This window comes from Amblyomma mixtum, chromosome 6 (genome assembly GCF_055824585.1).
Source record: "Amblyomma mixtum isolate Tamu chromosome 6, ASM5582458v1, whole genome shotgun sequence".
Lineage (NCBI taxonomy): Eukaryota > Metazoa > Arthropoda > Arachnida > Ixodida > Ixodidae > Amblyomma > Amblyomma mixtum.
The window spans coordinates 116,325,473-116,345,103 of record NC_143017.1 but is presented as its reverse complement, the minus strand read 5'-3'; the positions used below and the strand labels follow the sequence as shown (position 1 = coordinate 116,345,103).

The 19,631-nt window shown below is 46.1% G+C and overlaps 1 protein-coding gene across 1 annotated transcript in view; it reads right to left on the bottom strand.

Annotated features, from left to right (window-relative positions):
• Positions 1 to 1,664: 1,664 nt before the first annotated feature.
• Positions 1,665 to 19,631, bottom strand: part of LOC149340150 (cell adhesion molecule DSCAM-like) — a 128,922-nt gene continuing 110,955 nt past the window's right edge. The window contains exons 5-10 of the mRNA XM_089550672.1: positions 17,537 to 17,833; positions 11,655 to 12,002; positions 10,779 to 11,144; positions 4,006 to 4,296; positions 3,583 to 3,710; positions 1,665 to 2,192 (exon numbers count right to left, since the gene is read on the bottom strand). Of these exons, the coding sequence (XP_089406798.1) occupies positions 1,998 to 2,192; positions 3,583 to 3,710; positions 4,006 to 4,296; positions 10,779 to 11,144; positions 11,655 to 12,002; positions 17,537 to 17,833 (1,625 nt within the window). The 3' untranslated portion in view covers positions 1,665 to 1,997. The remainder of the gene's footprint in view (positions 2,193 to 3,582; positions 3,711 to 4,005; positions 4,297 to 10,778; positions 11,145 to 11,654; positions 12,003 to 17,536; positions 17,834 to 19,631) is intronic.

The following is a 19,631-nucleotide window of genomic DNA, read 5'->3' as shown; positions in this document are numbered from 1 at the left end:
ATCAGCCGCCTCAGGGTGCAGTCGCTGAAATCTGCACGCTCGGTGCAATGTACAGCAATTTCCCCATCCTAGCAATAAAGAGGGTCTTCAGCAATTGTTCGCACACTTTCTATTGAAAGCAATGCGCGGGCACAGGATTGCGTAACCTTAGGCACTAAAGAGAGCACAAAGCACTTCGCTTGGAGAAAGTGATTCTAGAATTGCATAAGAGCACGGCACGCTACACAAAAGAAGGTGAAAGCACATGTCCTAAGACCACGCTTTACGAAGCGGCTTTCGAAAGGCAAAAAAAAAAATGTAACGGTGAGGCCAGTGCATAATATTTTCGGAGGAAAATTACGCGCCCATTTACACATTTTTAAAGCAAGAACGGCTTATTTCGCAACAGAACCACTCACCTCGGCGAAGATCAATCTCAGCCTTAAATGCGCGCATTGCAAAAGCTTCTCGTTGTCGAGGACAGGTTGTGCGACGTGTGTTCAGTGTTTTTTTTTTTGTCCTCTTGTGAGTGTGTCTACACACAAAGACTGTGGTTCATGGCTTTGAGGTAAACAAGTACCGGCGAAATTTCTGTGTTATGATCCGTTGAGTGGAGCCGCTTTTTGAGAAGAACCACTGTTTGCATTCTTTCCTGTTGAATTCATCGACCAGGAGGGCACACTTTCGCGGACTAATCTTTCCGTCTCCGTTGTCAGCTATGTAGGCTTCCAAACCTGCTGCGTCCAAGCCTGGTGCACGTTTCTTTTCATAAGTAAAACTCTGGAATCTGAAACAACATGCTCCTGAAGGTAAATTCGCATGATGAGCACTACTTCTTAAAAATAAATTCAAGGTTGCGAGGTTGAAGCGGTACCCTTAGAGAGCGAGACGAAGTATTTTTTGCATTGAGTTGCAGCCTGACCTTCCTAGGCTATCATAGGCCTAACAGCATGAATATGCTGGATCTACTGTTCACCTGACTGACTAGAAAGGAGAACAAAATTGTGATTTTCTGCATGAGCTTCATGCAGTTCTCATTTCGTAGGGCAATAGTTGTTTTGAATTCAAATCACTTATTTATTTCTGCATTCCGTGCAAAAAAAAAAAACGCATGAAGAGCACAGGGACAAAAACCTTGTCAGAAGACAGCTTGACACGGCCCCTGCGCCCTTACAACTTGTTGGCATACAGTGCAACAAAAAAGCATCACGAAGTCATGTACTGAAACAATATGACATTGTTATTACAGTCAAAAAAGATATTAGATACACAAATAAAAAGAACGCCGGGTGAAATTCATCAGGTGGAAGAACTGCCCTCTAATCTTGTGCTTCGAAGTCGGGTGTACTGGTACCTATTCCGATCTACTCTACTGCGCGGGGTCGTGGAAGAACTCTGAAAAGTCTGCAATTATATTGCAGACTTTTCAGAGTTCTTCCATGACCCCGCGCAGTAGAGTAAGTTGTACTTACGTTAGTAAGTACAACTAAATGAAATATGTTTCTGTATTCAATTTGCGAACCACGTTTACACGGAGTCGGGATCAGGTATCTATAAAAGTGTATAATAGCACTCTAGAATAAACAGCGCCGGTATACCGCAGACAGCGTTACAATAAACGAGAAGAAGCACTTTATAAAAAATAGTTTATTTACAAAATTCCACCTTTTCCACGGAGCAGCAGCCCAAATTGAAATGCAAAGTGAATGGTCCGTCAATACGCCGAAGACATCAATCACTAGACAACATTGGTCCAACAGTTCTGAGAGTTTCAGTCAGTCACGTGAAACTAACTGTTCGCAAGCCTTAAAGAGAGGGCAGAGTTCACAGCATGACTGCTTCGGAGCACATGTTTCAACCGTGGAAACTGGGATGTCCAGAAGGGATGGCTCGCCTCGAATGCAGACATTTTGCCTGAGATTCATTCGGCAGCGGCGGCTCGCAGTGTGAGAAGGAGAGATCGGAGAAAAGTTTGGGGGTTGGGGGGACGGAGACCTGGCACGGTTCAGTGGCTCCGCTCATAGCACACTCCCGTAGCACTGCAGTGGAAGCTTCTCCGAGATGTCGTGATGGTAGTGAGCGACCACTTCCACGGCGGGGCCGATGTCGTCCCCTTTGCAGTCCACCTTAGTCTGCGCGCCCAGCGGGATGGAGAACATCTCGGCTTTCTCGGCACGGCTGGGGGCGGCATTCTCTTCAGGCTCAGGCTTCTCCTGCGTTCTCGAAATAAAAGCTGCTTGTCAGTTTGCTGCGGCTTGACATCTTGACATTCAGAGGAATGTTCGTTACCTATAGAATACTAATGCAGTCAATAAGCGATGACTTCGAGGCGTTAATCCACTTTGCTATTTGTAAGAGACAAGCAAACTTAAAGGAAAGCTAGGATTTCACTGCACCCTTGCATCGAGGAGGAGTACAGTCTTTGTCAAAAGTAACCAGGCTCCATGGTTTGCTTTTGATTTGTACAGCAGAATCCTCACGGCTTCCGTAAAGATAAAAAGTTCTTTGAAGGTGAGAACAGGGGTTCTTCTTACCATACAGAGATTTAGAGCTTGAGGGCTGGCATAATAGCTTTAATATAAGACTGAGAAGGAAAATGTGTCGCCTGGCTACTTTTGACAAAGACTGTACGTCCTACGTTTGAAGTCTACTTTGTTCTCGCTTCCTGCTTGCTCGCATTTTTTACGCGCAGTAAGCTTTGTGAATTCTGCGGGCTTTGTTCATGGCACTTTATCCCTCTACAAAGGCATAATCTCTTTTCCTCTTAGGCGGGTGTGTTTTCAATCCTCATAACACAGACTACGCAGAGGAAGTCCCCAACACAAACCGAGCCATAAAATACCCGAGACCGCCTAGAGCATCGTTATATTTCTCGTTTTCAATACATTAACATTAAAAATGAATTGCAACTAACGACGGCCGAGCTTCCTTCCACACAGGCGCCACCATTTTCATAGCTCCACCTTTCATATATTATGCGATATCAATTTCCTTTTAAATATTATGCTCGGTAAATGACAAAGCGCCTTGTTAAATTTCTACTCTTCAGTACATTAACATTAAAAAAGAATAGCGGCTAATGAAGGCCGCACCTCCGCCGACCCAGGTGCCACCATTTTGATAGTTCCACGTTTCATACATTATACAGCCGCCGCGGTGGCTCAGTGGCTATGGTGCTCGGCTGCTGTCCCGAAAGACGCGGGTTCGATCCCGGCCGCGGCGGTTGAATTTCTTTGGAGGAGAAATTCGAGGCCCGTGTACTGTGCGATGTCAGTGCACGTTAAAGAACCCCAGGTGGTCGAAATTTCCGGAGCCCTCCACTAAGGCGTCTCTCATAGCCTTAGTCGCTTTGGGACGTTAAACCCCATAAACCAAACCAAACCATACATTATACAATATCCATTTTCTCTTTAAGTGTCGGGCTCGGGAAACCTCATTATATTTCTCATTTTCAAAACATTAACATGAGGAAAGAATTGCGGCTAGCGAAAGGCACACTTCCTTCCACCCTGGCGCCATCATTTTCATAGCTGCACCTTTCATAGATTATGTGATTTTCATATCCGCTAAATGTCATGCTCGGGAGATGTCAAAGCGCCTTACCTTTCGCCTGTGATGCTTCTTGCAGAAGCATGCTATGCAAACAGCGGCTGCCAGGACAACGATACTTCCCACCAAGGGCCCAACGATGGTTCCCAGGCTTAGTTGAGACAGCGCGCCTTCTTTTTCGACTGTAAATAGATACCGGAATAGCACTCCTTACAAACTTTACACGCGCCGGGCAAATTTTTGCGGGTGAATTTTAACATATTTAAGACCAAAAGTTTCCTGGTACTGGTATTTTTAGGTATTAATGGCAACACACACAAAAACAAAAAAAGACAGCGGACGTATTCGGTGCTATACAGGGAGCCCATAGAGACATTAAATTCGGAATCGCAACCAAACTCCGCGACCCATATATACCAGTGAGGCGGAACATAAGTGAAACGCACATTTTTATCAGCGTATAGCGGTGCGACCCACCCGTCTTGGCCATGGCGGCCTGCGTGGACGATATGGAGATGTTGAGGGTACGGCTACTCTCCACACCATTGGTTGTGTACACGAGGATGGTGTAGTAGCTGGTTGGATGCAGCTCGCTCAGCTGGAACCGCGGCGTGGCCGAGGTGACCCGACGTACGAGCAGGTTGCTGCTGGCGTCGTGCAGCTCCATCACAAACGTGTGGTGGTCGTCGCTACGCCTCTGGCACTCGATCAGCAGCGAAGTCAGCGTCTTGTTCAGCAGCTGGCACTCGCGAACGTGACTTGGTGCCTCTGCAAAAACGCCGCGGTAGAGAGGTGACCATGCCGCCGCGTTGCATTTAATTGTATTTCAGCGTAATTAAAAAGCGTGCTGCATGCAAAGTATGAGGAAAGTATTAACGTGACTGCGTTAAAGGCCCCGTTCAGCGTCAACGTCGGCCACAACCAGCTTGCCCACCATGACAGGTGGCAACCTACCCACCGTGGCACGCGGCAGGTCAATTAATGATTGGTCACGGGGGGGGGGGGGGGGGGGTGTTTCTAACAAGCCTCACAGGGAGCTGAGTTGGAATAGCCATCTGCCGTGGCAGTGGCGCATCGCTTAGCCGCTGCACCACTACTCCCCCCCCCCCCCCCCCCGGCCCGCTCCCTGTTCCCCGCGATCTAAGAATGCAAAGCAGAGAATGACTAACTCTGCACGTGCGGACACGTAGAGAAAACATAGGCGAGATAGAACAAGCACTTGCGCGGAGGTGACCTCTAATGATATCGCATTGTACTCTTAACGGTAATATCGCATTGTACTCTTAACGGTAAGTTATGCGTCATGTGTCTTTTGAGAGCGACTGCCTTCATTGACAGACTGTGATTATTTCTCTTTACTTCACTCTTTCCTCTTTAATTCCCCTCATTCCCTTCCCCTGTGCAGGGTAGCCAACCGGAATCCTTTCTGGTTAACATCCCTGCCTTTCCCTTTCTCTCTCTCTCTCTCTATGCGTCATGTGATGGTTATAGAAAGAACAGTAGTTTATGTGTCTGCGAACTGTTACCAAAGAGTACCCGAAGCCGCTGAAGTGACCCATTAACGTTAGTGTGCCATACCTTAAGGCGCCTTGGCCGTAATTGTCCCCTCTAATTTTTTAGTTCAAAGTACGTAGAGGAAGGCAGGCCTTAGTCGAATGTTCTGCCACGCCTTTTTCAGGCCTTTTTACGGACTTAAACGAGAATGAAAGCAATGTACAAATTGAATTGGCATTTATACCGATATGGATTTTTTGCTTCCAAACGCCCTACGAGATCCGATGACTCTATCGCTTTTGCAGCTTTGCGCGAAATGAACACCGGGCAGAAGTCGAATGTTCGTACAGAACGTCGTAGGTTTCTAAATTCAGGCACCACGAATGAACCGAAACGTCCAGCGTACATTTATTTTTTCTGCTCGACTCGCCGCATCGGCTATGCGATATCAGTGCATGTTGGAGAGGTGCAGGGAATCAATTCAAAGGTCTACACAAAGTAAAAACAGCAAGTTTTTTCATTCGTATAAGAATGAAAGTCGTGGCCAGAATAATACGCACCATGCTTCGACATTCCCGCTATTTTCACGCGTTACGTACAGCAGAAACCAAGGATTCTTCTGCTTATGCGCGGGCGCTCCAGCGACACTTGACATCATATGCAAAGCCCTTGTGCAGAGTGGAAGGGGCTATGCTTCAAGGCCGCGTAGCTGGCTTCTTGTAGCATCTGTCAAAGTCCTGACCTTCGAAGGGGCAGGGCAGAGTTCCTCCCACCTCCAAGAGATTTTGTACGCTGGATGTGCATAACGCCCCATGCGACACGGCCTAGAAGTAAACTTTCCTAGGCTCTAAACTTTTGACAGAGGGTGCAGTTTTGCAAGCCAAGTCGTAAGAGGAGTTTGATCGCCGGATCGAGCTCTGCATTGTAATGCCAAAGAGTCTACCTGCGCTCCCACCCGTCCGAAAAGTGTTCTAAGCGGGGACACGTGCACGCAACTGAAACACCTGCACGTATTGACCGCACTACACTGGACAGGCTAAGTGCAGCACACAAAGTGATCGGATGAAACACACAAGAGAAGGCAAGGGCTAAACTTTTGCATTCTGCAAACGCTTTCTATGAATATAATCAATCAATCAATCAATCAATCAATCAATCAATCAATCAATCAATCAATCAATCAATCAATCAATCAATCAATCAATCAATCAAACTGAGCCTCTGCTCAAAGGAGCCGAGCATGTGCATGCACGCACAGAAATGCTTAATCAATTACGCAGGCAACGACGAAGAAAGCAGGAATGAGCCAAAGAATATTTATTTTGCCCGTTTTCCCGCACAGTTACACATATTAGTTCAGTTTTTCTCTGAATAATTCAATGCTCAAACATATGCTTCCTAGTGAAACTCAGCCTTCGCTCTAAGGCAGATTCCTTCTAGCCAATGGCGGCTGTCGGTTTTGTTTACCGTGGCTGATTGCTGCTTCCGTTGCTTACCGTGTTACTGTCGTCAGGCTTGTCGTGTTGCAGACACAACATTCCTATTGCAACCTGCTTCCCCTCCCAATCCTACCATAGAGCTTCCCGGTCTGCAGAGTGTAGAAACAGGTATATAAATAAAAAAACGTCACAGTAGGATTAACGATTTGCGAAGGATTTCTTTTTCGTGGTACTTTTTTAGGTTCTTTAAATTCTCTCTACTGCTGTCTCAGCACTTTTTACCTTGAAACTGCATGTGACAGCTCAGTGTTTGTACCTACTAGCACACACTTTTTTTACAGTATCTTTTCTAGCCATCAGTAGTTCTCTGATAGAGTTCGCAGTTGCCTTAGTTTTATGAGCACTATGACTTTCTTCATCACCATTTACCCTCTTCATTAACTGCTCGAGAGTTAACTAGCATGTGTGGCATACGTACTTTGCGCATTAGAAAAGATTCAGTTTGACGTTTAGCCCCTCTCCTGTCCTCTGTCCTCTCCTGTCTCCTGTCCTTTGTCGACTGTTTTTCCGAATTTTAATCCTAATGTAAACATGCAGTAATCCGTCCAAAGAAGCGTGTTTCTGCCTGCTTAGAGGAATTTTTGTCAAAGGGAGAAAAATGTCGAATGAAGTAAGGCAGGAGATGGGAACGGTGCGTTTTCGAATAAATATCTGCTTTTATTAGACCTTTCTAGACGTCTCCCCGAAAACAAAACACTCAATTATGTAGAACGGGAAGGTCTGTGGGGCGCAAGTCGGGTTTTGTTGTGTCGAAAAAGTTTTAACCATGCACGCTCAACACACAGTCCGGGGGAAGCTCTTTCGGAGCTCGAATGGAAAGAAAGGCTGCTGTCAGGATGCTTTCGAAAGCGCGACGTCGTAAATATTGATTTGCAACAAAAGAGCGCCGCATCTATTTTTTTCATCATTTTGTTACCGGTTGCGGGATGGCGTGTTTTGGCATGGGATGATTGCGAGTAACGTGCGCACGCTAAGAAATGTTTTCTATTAAAAATGTAGGCTCAAGATAGCTTCCGTGTATAGAACTACGGCCACGAATCTGATGATTTTCTTATGCTTGCTGTGTAGAAGTTACTGATGCAGGTAGAGTGATGTGTTTATTTGCCACATTTCAGGACGTCTTTGCAGTTTTCCCTTTTTTTTTCTAGCAACGCTTGCCCTTCTTGACAGGTACTACTGACTTCGACTGAGACTTTGCACCAAACTAAGATACCGAATATTGATGTGAATTAACGAACGCAATATATTTTTCTTCTAATCAGAAAACCGTATTAAAACAGTGGTTTTGGAGGCCGTGGGTCTTGTTTAGCGGATTTTTCATGTTATTTCATAGGGGAAGTTTCAAGCTTATTCGCAAAACTGAAATTTTATCCTACTTTTTTTTGTTAGGTTTCCCGTGCAGATCCCATGGAGGGCTCAGGATTAATCATCTGTGGCTGCTCAAGAGCAGTAACGCATAATTGACGGAAATGACGTCACCGGTTCGCTAATCGGTCATGGTGATCATTGTCTTTCAGATATGTTAAGAATCCACCGCAGTTTTCAGCGCACCCGTAGCTGCTGGGCGTCATTGTGAAGTTTTCAGTACAGCGCCTCACTTAGCGTTGTTGTAGCTTTAGAATTTAAAAAGGCTCTCCGGTAGTATTCTTTTCGGTATCACACTTTACTCACGAGTTCCATGCAATCAAAATCAGCACTTCTTACAGAGCGCTTATATTATGCGGAGAATTTTATTGTATTAACTTCTTGACGCAGCCTGAAGGTTTAGAGCTGCAATGCGATACAATTTATTAGGGACAACAGAGCTGGAAAATCGTTGCAATTTACGACATATATTAGGTTTGATTACATGAGGAGCCGCTGTCAACAGTGCTTTATCAAACGGACATCTTAACTCAATAGCATTGAAGTTCAAGCACGGAGTGAGGCCCGCGAAGCGATGTCAAGAGATTTGCTTATTGGTCAAGAGGTCACATGACCTTGTGCCATCACAGCCTGCCCACCTTGGGAAGAGGCAACCTGGTCACTGGATTGTGAGCAACCTGCCCTCTGTGGGAGGTGCCGATTAAATTAATACTTGGTTCAGAAAGGTCACATAACCTTGTAGCCTCATCACAACCCTCCCAGCGGGTTATAAGCAGCCTAGCTTGTTTTCTAGACAGTAACCTATATAGCGAATCAAAATCTAAAGTCCGAAAAAAAAGTGATATTTGCAAATGTCGGCACCGTCACCTCATTGCGGATACCTGCAGCTAAAGCTATCAATCCGAATATGGGGGTTGATGAACAGATAATTGCAAAGAAACTGACGCGAACTCACAAAGAAGTTGCAACAGAAGCTGCGGCGAATGTGATATCTAACGATTCCAAACTTGAGGTGACTTAAGCGTTCCCGTAGTTTCTTGAAAATGTAAGCATGGTTACATTAAGCTAGAGGAAATGCCTCTCGAGGCATTTCCTCTATTCCACGGACAAATCCATGGACAATCTATTCCACGGACATTTCCACGGACAAATCATTACAGTTACATAATAATTTTCCACGCATGAAACACCTTAACGCCGCTAAACTCCACTTTAAGCATGGCGGTCGCGCAACGCTCTAAACGAAAAGACTTCTTAGAAATTTAGGCCTCGGAATACTCAGGCTGCGTCACGTGAACCCTCTTTTTTTCGTATGAAATCTGTATAATGCATCAACAGACTGGATGGCGACGGCGGCAGGTGCAAATAACGAGGCGATAGAGGATGTCGTGCCTATGCAGTACTCTGCAGATAATGGTGACTGTACCCGCCGGCAGCGAGCCGTTGAGTACTCCTGCCTTATCCACTTATGGCGGAGTAATTACCTGTCCTAATGAAATCTAAAGTTGGTGTGCTATAATCGAAGAACGGTGTTTGTTAGAGAATCCTGCATAAGAAAAAGATGTAGTGGTGTAGCACTGCTGAGGCATGCTCGTTTTTTTTTTTTTTGCTCTCAGTGCGAAATTTTCGCTTCGCAGATCGTAAGCATTGCGGCTTACCAAAATGAAGGTCCTGTTACATTGGTCGTTTGAATGTGCTCCTAGGATTGAAGCCCTTTCTTCGTTCGTAACGAACCGGCATTGTAATTTTTGTCCGCCGACCTCACATTCAATGATTTCATGCCACCGACCTATGATGCTCACTGCTGGGAAGTCGGCACAGCGATTGAAAACGGCGTTACGCTTTACCGTTTTCACGGCTCGTACATCGTGTGCTTCTCCTGGGTTGGTAGTGGCAGTAAAATTTTTGCTCCAGGTACCCTTCGCTACAAGTACAACCACCAGCCATTTTTTTAGCACTCCGCGAGCAGCTGCAAGATTATCGCTGAAGTCTTGAAGTCCTTGGTTACTTTTATCCGTCAATTTCATTTCCTCCTGTTGGCATTGATTATCCTAGCAATCATAGTCCTGACAACCGTGCCACCTGCCATCGGCTGCGATGATAAGGTTGACTTACAGAAGCTTAACAGAAAATTAACTCTTTTTTCTGGAAATTTATAACAGCCCTATTTTGCATTGCCGCTAGGCACATTCTTCTCAGAGTTAGTACCATTTGATCCATAATGGAAGACATTCCATGATAACACGAATAAAAATTTCAAATACGAGCGGTTTCTCTTGTGATAAGGTTTTTATCAATGCAATGAAAATAGAATTGTACTGATCAGCAGAAGGTCGCGAGTTCAACTCTGGCTGCAACAGCCGAATCTTCCAGGTGTTAAATTCCAAAACACTTTTCGGCAAGATTTCAGTCCCTGTCTCCAGATGGTCGGGGCCTCCAGATGGTCCCGACCAGATGAAACCTCCGGATGAAAGGACCTCCAGATGGTCGGCATCGGGCTGCACTACAGGTTGCATCGCAGTACAGATTACTGCATTGGCACTTCTTAACTTTATTTTCTGTCTCAAGGAATCGATTGTAACTGGCCAACAAAAGCCCGTACGAGAAAAAGAATCCAAATTACGCGCCAAAATTGTGCTTCAGCTCACGCCCCAGCAGATCTATAAAAAGATTAGAATTGAAGTTCCAATCTATCTACACCTATATATGAATTAAAGAATTCGTTGTCTGAGCGCCATTCCCCCGGCCCCTTCCCCTCTCCACCCCAGCTCAATCAATTAAGAGTTTTCTTTTCATCTATCTCCTGCCGTACGAGTCCAGAACACGTGCCGCCTGTCATGCCGCTGCAGCCCAAAAACGCGTTAGGCCTGAACCACAGCATGCCACTCCTACCTTTGGGAACGAGTCGGAAGAGGCACGGCTTCTTCTGGATGCCCACGGGGTTCTTGGCCCAGCACTGGAAGGTCGAGTGCAGTTCCTCCGGCAGCGGGACGAACGTGAGCACGCTGCGGGAGGCGAAGGCGCGGGCCATGCCGTCGAAGTCACGCGCGAACGCCGTCTCCCGCAGTGCCGCGTCTCCCGGCGCCACGGATGCCGTGGAAATGGACGTCCTGTGGCTCTCCTTCATGGACCAGCGGAAGGTCAGGTTGGTGCTGGGATCGGCCTCCACGTCGCACGATAGGGACACCTCTTCGAAGGGGGCCGTGTACACAACCTTGGCGTGGTGCTGCTGCTGCGGGTTTTGGCACCGGGGCGAGTCTGTGAGACGAGCAGGAACAAAGAAAGAAATAAGCAGTATGGTCGGTTCTGAAGTATGGCTGCATGGTCTCCAGCATAGAGTTGCTAGCCTAGTGCCGACAGGCGCTTCTGTTTATGTTACTGCTACAACTCCTTCCATGACTCCTCACAGGTTTACAACGCTGGTGCTGCACCTATGCCATAAGAGAGAAGGTAAAACAGAAAGTAAAAGTAAATATAGGGAATTCATGCTTTACGTTTCTGCATCTTACGAGCTTTGCAGTATGACGCACAGGCCAATGATGGGCACTACGCAGATGTATGCGACTTTGAGGAGTGATTACAGTGTCATGAATAACTGCGACCAGCTTAACTTAACTAATAAGTGTTTTTTTCACCGCCATCTGCAAGTAGTTATTCGGTTTTATGATTTCTATAACGTAACTCTTTCCACTCTCTCCAAATAAGACAACGCTGCGACCAAAAGTCGGAAATAAGACAGATTTGACTGAATTCCATAGCAAAACTCACGCTGTATACGTATCTGCAGCGTCTTAGAAGTAGTAACTCCCTCCGGGTTGGTGACGGTGCATGAGTAGTTGCCAGAGTCAGCCGACTGTACGTTGCGTAGAACCAGGTAGCGCTGGTTGACTATCAGAGGGCCCCGCGCCATCAGTGAGGAGGTGCTGTTGGCGCTGTGCTGCGGCTGTAGCCTGTGGTCGTGCTGCTGGTCCTCCAATGGGACGCCGTTCAACTTCCACACAACGTCGGTGATGCTCGGGTAGGCGGAGGCATTGCACACGAAGAAGATGTCGTGACCCTCGTAGATCATCGACTCCTTGAGCCCGGCTCCGAACTCGAGCGTCACCTGCGGCTTGTCTGCCGGCGTTTTTCGCAAGGTTAGGCTTAACCACACTACAGATGAGCACGGAAGATAGCACGATCAATGTCGCTTAGGGACCTTTCTAAAGAAAGGATAAAACCTGCAACCTGAACAAGACAGGCTTATTCCTCGAGAAGGCTAATACTTCGTTTTTATCACGCATGAAAGTCAGAGAGAACTGTAGATGATACTTGGCTTGTTGCGAGATCATTAAAATAGACTGTAAGGCTCTCACTATGTCTTCTTTGCGGGCACTAGTCTCATAGTGCACCATGGTCATAAATTGATTCAGAACCATTTCTGCGCCGTTTTTACTCCGCGAGATTCAGTGCTCCTGCGCACAACAAACATAACATATGTGAACGTGAAGAGGTAAAGACATGCCCACTGTCTTGAGTGCCCTGGCTCAAATAATGTACGACAGCACAGAAGAGATGGAGCACTTGGTGTCATGATTTTGCTGATGCCTGAACGATTTCATTTTATGGCCACCAATGGCGTCCTACGCAGAAGCAGATTGGCGACAGATAAAGGTAAAGGTCTAACGCAACATTCCATGTGCATAGTCAGCGGCCGCTTCACCAGAAGGGCCCGAGGTTTAATCACCCCGAGCAGAAACCCAGTTAGCTCAAAACCAAACTCCATTTTTCTTGGTTGAGCGTGCTTCAGAATTTTTAGCCTCAAGTCGTCTGGTAAAATATTTTGCCAGGTCATCATAGTACTGATACAGGCTGCTTGGATCATACTTCAAGAAAGGGCTGCGGAAGAACAATGGGAACAGGAAACGGCAGTAGTGTTGAGTAATGTGATTACTTCCCCTCACCCATTGCTTTCGTGCTGCTCTTTACTACAGGATGCAAATTTTGCTCAGCTCTGCTTTAGCGCCCTCGTGATTATATTGAAACAAAATCACGTTAGCCTCTGTAGGATGTGCAGTATATACAAATAAATAATAAATGCAGCCGAAAAAGACGGAAACAGAAAAATAACAAAACATCACACGAAATTGTGTTTTGAAATGCTCCTTTAAACGTGAAACAGAAGCATTTAGGAGCCGATTTTAAAGAAACTCTGAAATTGGGGAAGTTTTGAAAAACGGCTATTACATGAGGTTTTATTGCAACAAAACCTATATGCGGATTCATCTGGGAAAGAACGGAATTTCGCACCCATGAAAATGTGTAGTGCTTACGCTGCGGATTATATAAGAGCACTGCTTTTTCCCCCCAATATTTGAATAATATTGTTAGCCGCTCACAGCGAAGGGACTTTCGGTGCTCTTGAAGACGACGACGATGATAGGGTGCTTATGAGCGTTCTCAAAACCTAAGGTTTATAGAGTAGCTCTCTGCGCTGCAGAGTTGTTTCTCGAGACCTCCCCGTAACAATATAATTACGTTCGAGAACACTCTACCATGCTTGTAATCCCTCTTTGCTCTTTATTCATTTCTACTCTCTTTTTAGAGCGAGAGTATAACTTCAACTGCAAACACGCGAATCACTATAGTTATTTCATCATAAATAAAACTTGGGTTGGGCCTAGTTGGTACATGATGTTGTGAAGGTATAGGATGCGCAATCAAAGGACGAACCACGAAGAAAGACACAGAGACACACACAAGCGCACTAACAACTGTTTATTTCTTCCTTGGAACGCTTACTTATACACCTGGCCACGCATGCTCAAAAGCAATCTTTAACCACAATAGTCATGTCAAGGGCTGTTGACGCAGACGCGAACGCAAAAAGTTGATTTCGGCAACGTACAGAGCCACGGACGTGACACGTCCGTGCCACGGACGTGTCACGTCCGTGGCTCTGTACGTTGCCGAAATCAACTTTTTGCGTTCGCGTCTGCGTCAACAGCCCTTGACATGACTATTGTGGTTAAAGATTGCTTTTGAGCATGCGTGGCCAGGTGTATAAGTAAGCGTTCCAAGGAAGAAATAAACAGTTGTTAGTGCGCTTGTGTGTGTCTCTGTGTCTTTCTTCGTGGTTCGTCCTTTGATTGCGCATCCTATACCTTATTTCATCATAGTATGTTTCTTGTGGAGTTCTGTCGGGCTCGAGAAATTTCATGATCAACTGCCGACCATCACCATCAATACATTGCCTGTAATATCGACCAACAAAAAAAAAACAATAATTTATTAGTCAAAGAGAATGCTGAACTTTCGAAGGCTTTGCAGAAAAGATGAATTTTTCCCAGTTTGTTCGAGAATGATTAGCGAAAACAGTGTGCCACGGTACACCTGATCCAGACAAACTCCTTGAAAAGACACTTGAGTCACAAAAACCGAGTTCCGCAGTGGTGCCGCAGTCGCACAGCACATGGGCGTTGTGCTACTGACATTTGACATTGTGCTACTGGTTTGAACTACGGCCGCAGTAGCTGCCATAACAGAGCCCCAGTGGGAAGAATTAATCTGGAGCTCTGTCTCATAGGTTGTTTTTAATATCACGCAGTGTGTCCTCTTCAAGTAACTATTCACGAACAAGCATTACCAAAAAGATTTTCTTCTTAAGGGCATACTTATAATGCCCATTTAGACTTCATATTACGGCTGTATCGCCTTAGTGTGCTCACGCTAAAATTTTCCTGAAGAACTGCAACTTATTTGAACCTTTAATGCTCAGAACCGCAGCGTATTCGACGCACTAAGATTAAGAACGCAGTGCAAATGTTTACTTATGGCAAGCGATGTTCTCGTATTTTTTTTTTGCCTCACCTGATACAGTAGCAAACCCAACCTAACTGACGGGTCAGAAATAGTTCGAAAAATTGAAAAAGAAACAAGTCGTACCACTTTCTGTGATTTACAGCAAGCGGCGCGGAACACGTTTCAGCCGTGAAGAGCCACTGCGGGCAATTACTTTGCCCGCGCATTACGTATACATGACGGCCAGGCAGCGTGAAATGTCTGGCTCTCTGGTATGCATATTTAACGAGTCAGGCGAGGGGCATGCCTTTTTTTTATGGGCGCAGAAAGAGCATAAACTACGCTGCGATACAACTCGTGACTGTGGGGAGCGTGGAACCGAAACCTATCTATCGGCGGAGGGCGAGACCACGTGTCACCAATCCAGCGAGGCTTCGGTCGTGAAAACGTGGTAACTTGTGGCTACCGCGAGGCCCATTGCGAATCCACTAGCGACGAGTTGCGGCTGAGCGACACGACCAAAGCGAGCGCCTACAAAATTGCAAGCACCAGACCAAACGCCAACTGACACGAACGAAGGCAAATTGAAAGTTTCCAGAACGCGTTACTCGGGCTCCAACGTGCAATCGAAACGCATAGAAGCATTGCCGGGAATAGGTTGGTCGGGGCGGTGAGTGAGAAAAAAAAAAAAAAAGAAATAGGAAGCGAGTGGGCTGGAACGCGATAGACGTTTCCCACTGAGGTAAGTCACGGCAGTGCCATTGCTTTGGAGCGCCAATCACCACGGCCTTGCGGCGAGAGCGCCAGCGGCGCGTGCGGCGCCCGCTTCGAATCAAAGCAAGTGGCGTCGCTCGGCCACCAGGCCCGTCGTGCATCGTTGCTCATTTCGTGACTCATTAGACGGCGCGCGGGAAGCTACGACCGCATTTGCCGCGTTGCCCTCCTCCCTCAACCCTCCGTCCCCCTCTACCATCATTGCGCTTGGAGCTGGTTCGTGCCGCTGCTGCGGGTTGAACAAAATAGCTGTGCGAGCGAACAAAACGAAGAAGTGTGTATGTATGTACTGTGGGGAGAAGAAAAATGATGAGTTGGAAGCTGTTTTTCGGATATTTTATGAATGTCCTACGCGCCATCTAGGTGAAGCATGCATATTTATGGCGAACGCCCCGTAATGAGCTCAGCCATGTGAAACCATGCACTTCGATGAAGAGCGCGCGTCTTGATGAGATTTGTTAGGTGCACGGTGATGCGGTGGGAGAAAATTGAGAAAAAGCGCTTCCCTCTTCACTGCATGTCAGGCTCGCAGCTTAGAGGACAACAGAGTGCAAGGTACAAAAAAAAGCGTAAACGAAACTTGCATTTCTGTGTTTTCAAGCTCAAGTTATTTATAGTCTGTTTTCTGGCAAGCCAAGTCGAACAGGCAATGCTGTCACACCTGAAGCGACTCTGCATATAGCAGCGCCTCCACTTCGAGATAAAGGCACGAAACTTAGTTGGTAGCGTGGAGGTATTTTTTTTTTTCAAAAAGTTGCCCAGCAGACCGAATTATCGTTTTGCTTTTTAATTGCAGGTATAGAACGAAGAGCCCGTGTCGTGCATGTAACTGCGATGCAAAAAGCACCAGATTTTAAACTTTTTCATTTGAACGCAACTTTTCAAACTTTAAATCACTTTAAATTTACATTTCGCGACATGAAGCTCTGCGAAATTTACAGAATACGTGTAATATGGAAGAACACGGGTACCGTGCACCATTTGCATTGGGCCAATGCACAGTGGCCCATAATCTGAATAGTCGTCTAGTTCTCAACTTCGCAAGTCCGTAACCTTGGGCAGAACAGAAATTGTTGTTTTCTGTACTCATGTTTTTTAACCGCTTTCAACCTATTCCATTCCCAGTTTGCGGTTTCATCTGCTTCCATTGAAAACCACGCATTTATATTAGAGCATATTTCACTCCCCTACCGATGCCCCCCCCCCCCCCCCCCCCTTTTTACGTTCATGTTAAACTGTTCATTTTTTTTTTGTCATGAGATGCCAAGGAACGCGAAAAACCATTTTTCGCAGGGCGCAGCAAATTGACTTCAATCATTTTTGTCGGTAGAACCACTAATTGATATTTTTTTTTACAGAAATTCGTAGCTTGCCCACCCCTCCAATGACCGCAAATGCACTATTAATCTTAGTGCCGTAAAAAAAAAAAACACTCAATGATCAGAGTTCTGCCGTAGTTTTCTTGAATACCACTATCCATCTCGTTTTAACGTGGTCTCGGCACAGAGCAAAATGACAAGAACAATCAAACGATTCGCTATAATATGCCATAATGCTGAAACCAGAATCTAGCATCTTTTCCGGAATAAGCGCACATAAAGCATAGGGGTACGCTATAAGCTATCTTAATCAGCGATGCGTACAGAGTGAATAGTATATAATACCCGAACCAATCACGGTCCAACTAAGTTACCTAAGATCCTCGTTCATCAAGCATGCTGCTTCTTTTTTTCGGTAATAACCTTTGTTTTTGAGAAGAGCGCATTGATGCAAAGAGATGAAGAGATCAAAGAGAGCGTAACACTCCTTACCCACATCTGCCGCCTTCGATTTGAGCTTATTCGATTATTCAAATGTGTGTTAGGGTCATAAGCGTAAAAATTAGGAAAAACGCAGCACTGATAGGAGCTGTTCACTTTGAAAAGAAAAAAGGGGCGATGTAGAGACTGCCCCTGAAGAAGTATCGGCTGATAACCAGTACGCCTGTTCTGAGTGTCCACAATTTGATTTCTGAACTTGTATTTTTATTTCCCGTTATGCGACATGTCCCTGCTAACTGAGCAAAGGCCAAATATGTTGGGCAATGGCGTACTCACACTTAATTTCGAGCAGTGTCTCCGACGACAGCTCCGCGCCTCGGAGGCTCTTGTTGAAGGCCACGCACTTGAGTCGCTCCCCGTTACGTTCCTTGGTAGGTGTAACCAGCACGAAACTAGTGGTGACGTTCCCATCCGTCGTGGTTCGGTAGAGGAGTGGCTCGACGGGACTCGAGCCCAGGAACCAACGGATTTCGGCAGCAGGGCGAGACCCGCGACTAGTGCACACAAATTCGGCAGGCTCTTCGAAGTACAGCTCTGTGTGGCTCGCCGTGATCACCGTGCTGGCTGGAGGTACTGCGCAAGTTGCAAAACAAAAGCGCTTGATTTCGGATCGCATCTTTGTACGGACAGCTTTTAAAATGAGTGCCCCTGAACACTTGATCCCGAGAGTAACAGGACAATCAAGAGAGCAATAGAGGAGAAGTTAGCGGCACTGGATGGGCACTGAGCCGGGCCCTATTTCATCGGCGGCCTCCCAGAGCCCCTGTAATCTCGCGATAGCATCGGCTCGTAAGTCCGACTTGTCTGTTTCGAAAGCTGCTTGCATATCTTTTTTGCAGTGGGAAATTCTTTGCGCCCGTCTTATGCTGCAGCAATAGAACGATCAACGAAGGGGCTCTTATCATGATTCGCCAGCGCCTCTTAAGATCATGCAGAGGTAAACGATGCGAGAAATTGGCTCGCAGTGTCGTAACTTTCTCGCCATTGCAATACTGGCAAGAAAACCGATTCTTCTAGGTTATTTTGTTATTCCATACAGCTGTGAATAAAATAAAGAGAAATTAAAAAAGGGCGGCACTCCCTGCTCTCTCACGCTAGGCAGAAGCTCGAGCTGTAATAAATTTCCTTTGGAGATTTTCTCTCAAAATCGATTTGTGAATAATAAGAGCCTAGAACGAGAAGAGGTTCCATTCACTGTCTGGTTCAGTTGCTATCGTTATGACTTGTGCTTCCAATGTGCCGCCATCACGTGCGCAGCTTTAGAACTGCGAAAAAAGAAAATAAAGCTACAACGGTCGAATATGTTTTTTTTTTCTGACTTGAGCAGCTGAGTTTGTGATATTTTACTATTCAAAGGTGGTTTTTGGTATGTTGTTGAAAACTAGGCATTCCACATACACCTGGTTCAAAAAAGCCCTTGATTAATTACAGACATGGCTCACAAAGAACCAGAAAAGCATCAGAATTATTCATTACTTGCTAACACTAAGCGGCTAACAAAAAATTGTACTTTTTTTTCTGTTACTGCTAGAACTATTCTGTGCCACTTTCGTAGCTCTTACATTAACTACTGCGTAAAGCACTCAAGTTTGTGCATCGAGTTCGAGTTTCTTTTTCTGTAGTGCACAAGCAAAAAAAAAAAAAGATCTAACGCATGTCGCGCAGCCCGGAATGTAGCAATGAGAGTGATTAGACAAGCAGGGTTAAAGTAAAACCTTGGATTCCTTAATTACGACGGCATAAATCTGAGTTATCTCACTGGCTGCTTCACTAACGAATTACGCCAAAGGTAACAAAATAATTGAACAATTACGAACAGTATTTACTTAACGTTAGCGCAGCGATCTCCATAAAAGAGGGTCTTCACGTCAGCGAGATATGTCACACAAAGTGGAGAGGAAGTACGTGGGGCCTTACAAGCCGCACTGACCTCGACATAATTTTTTTTTCTTCCCAGAAGGCCCGCGTGCCTTAGCGACGCTGACTCAACACTCAGCATTACAACACTGTCGTCTTCGTGGGGCGTGTTAGGGCGTCGTCGACACGGCGGATTCCGCAGTGGCGCAAGCAGCCTGCAGAGCGTCGTCTCGTTGATGCTGCCCAGGGCTGTTCCAGCTAGATCATCGCCTTAAGCGCCACGTCAGCCTCATTTACCGCAGCCGCGACTCTAATCTTAACTTTTTTTTTACTTTTGCTCTTTATACAGGGCGTACCTACTCTGCCTGGATTAAACCGTGCGTTGTGGCGCCAGATAAAGCAGGCCTCAGCTAAAGAGCGGTGAAGTTCACCAAGCACTTGAAGCGAGAGTGGCGGGTGGCACTCTGCTGCCGTCAGTATTGTTAGATATTGCACACCTTTAGCATACCGTGTA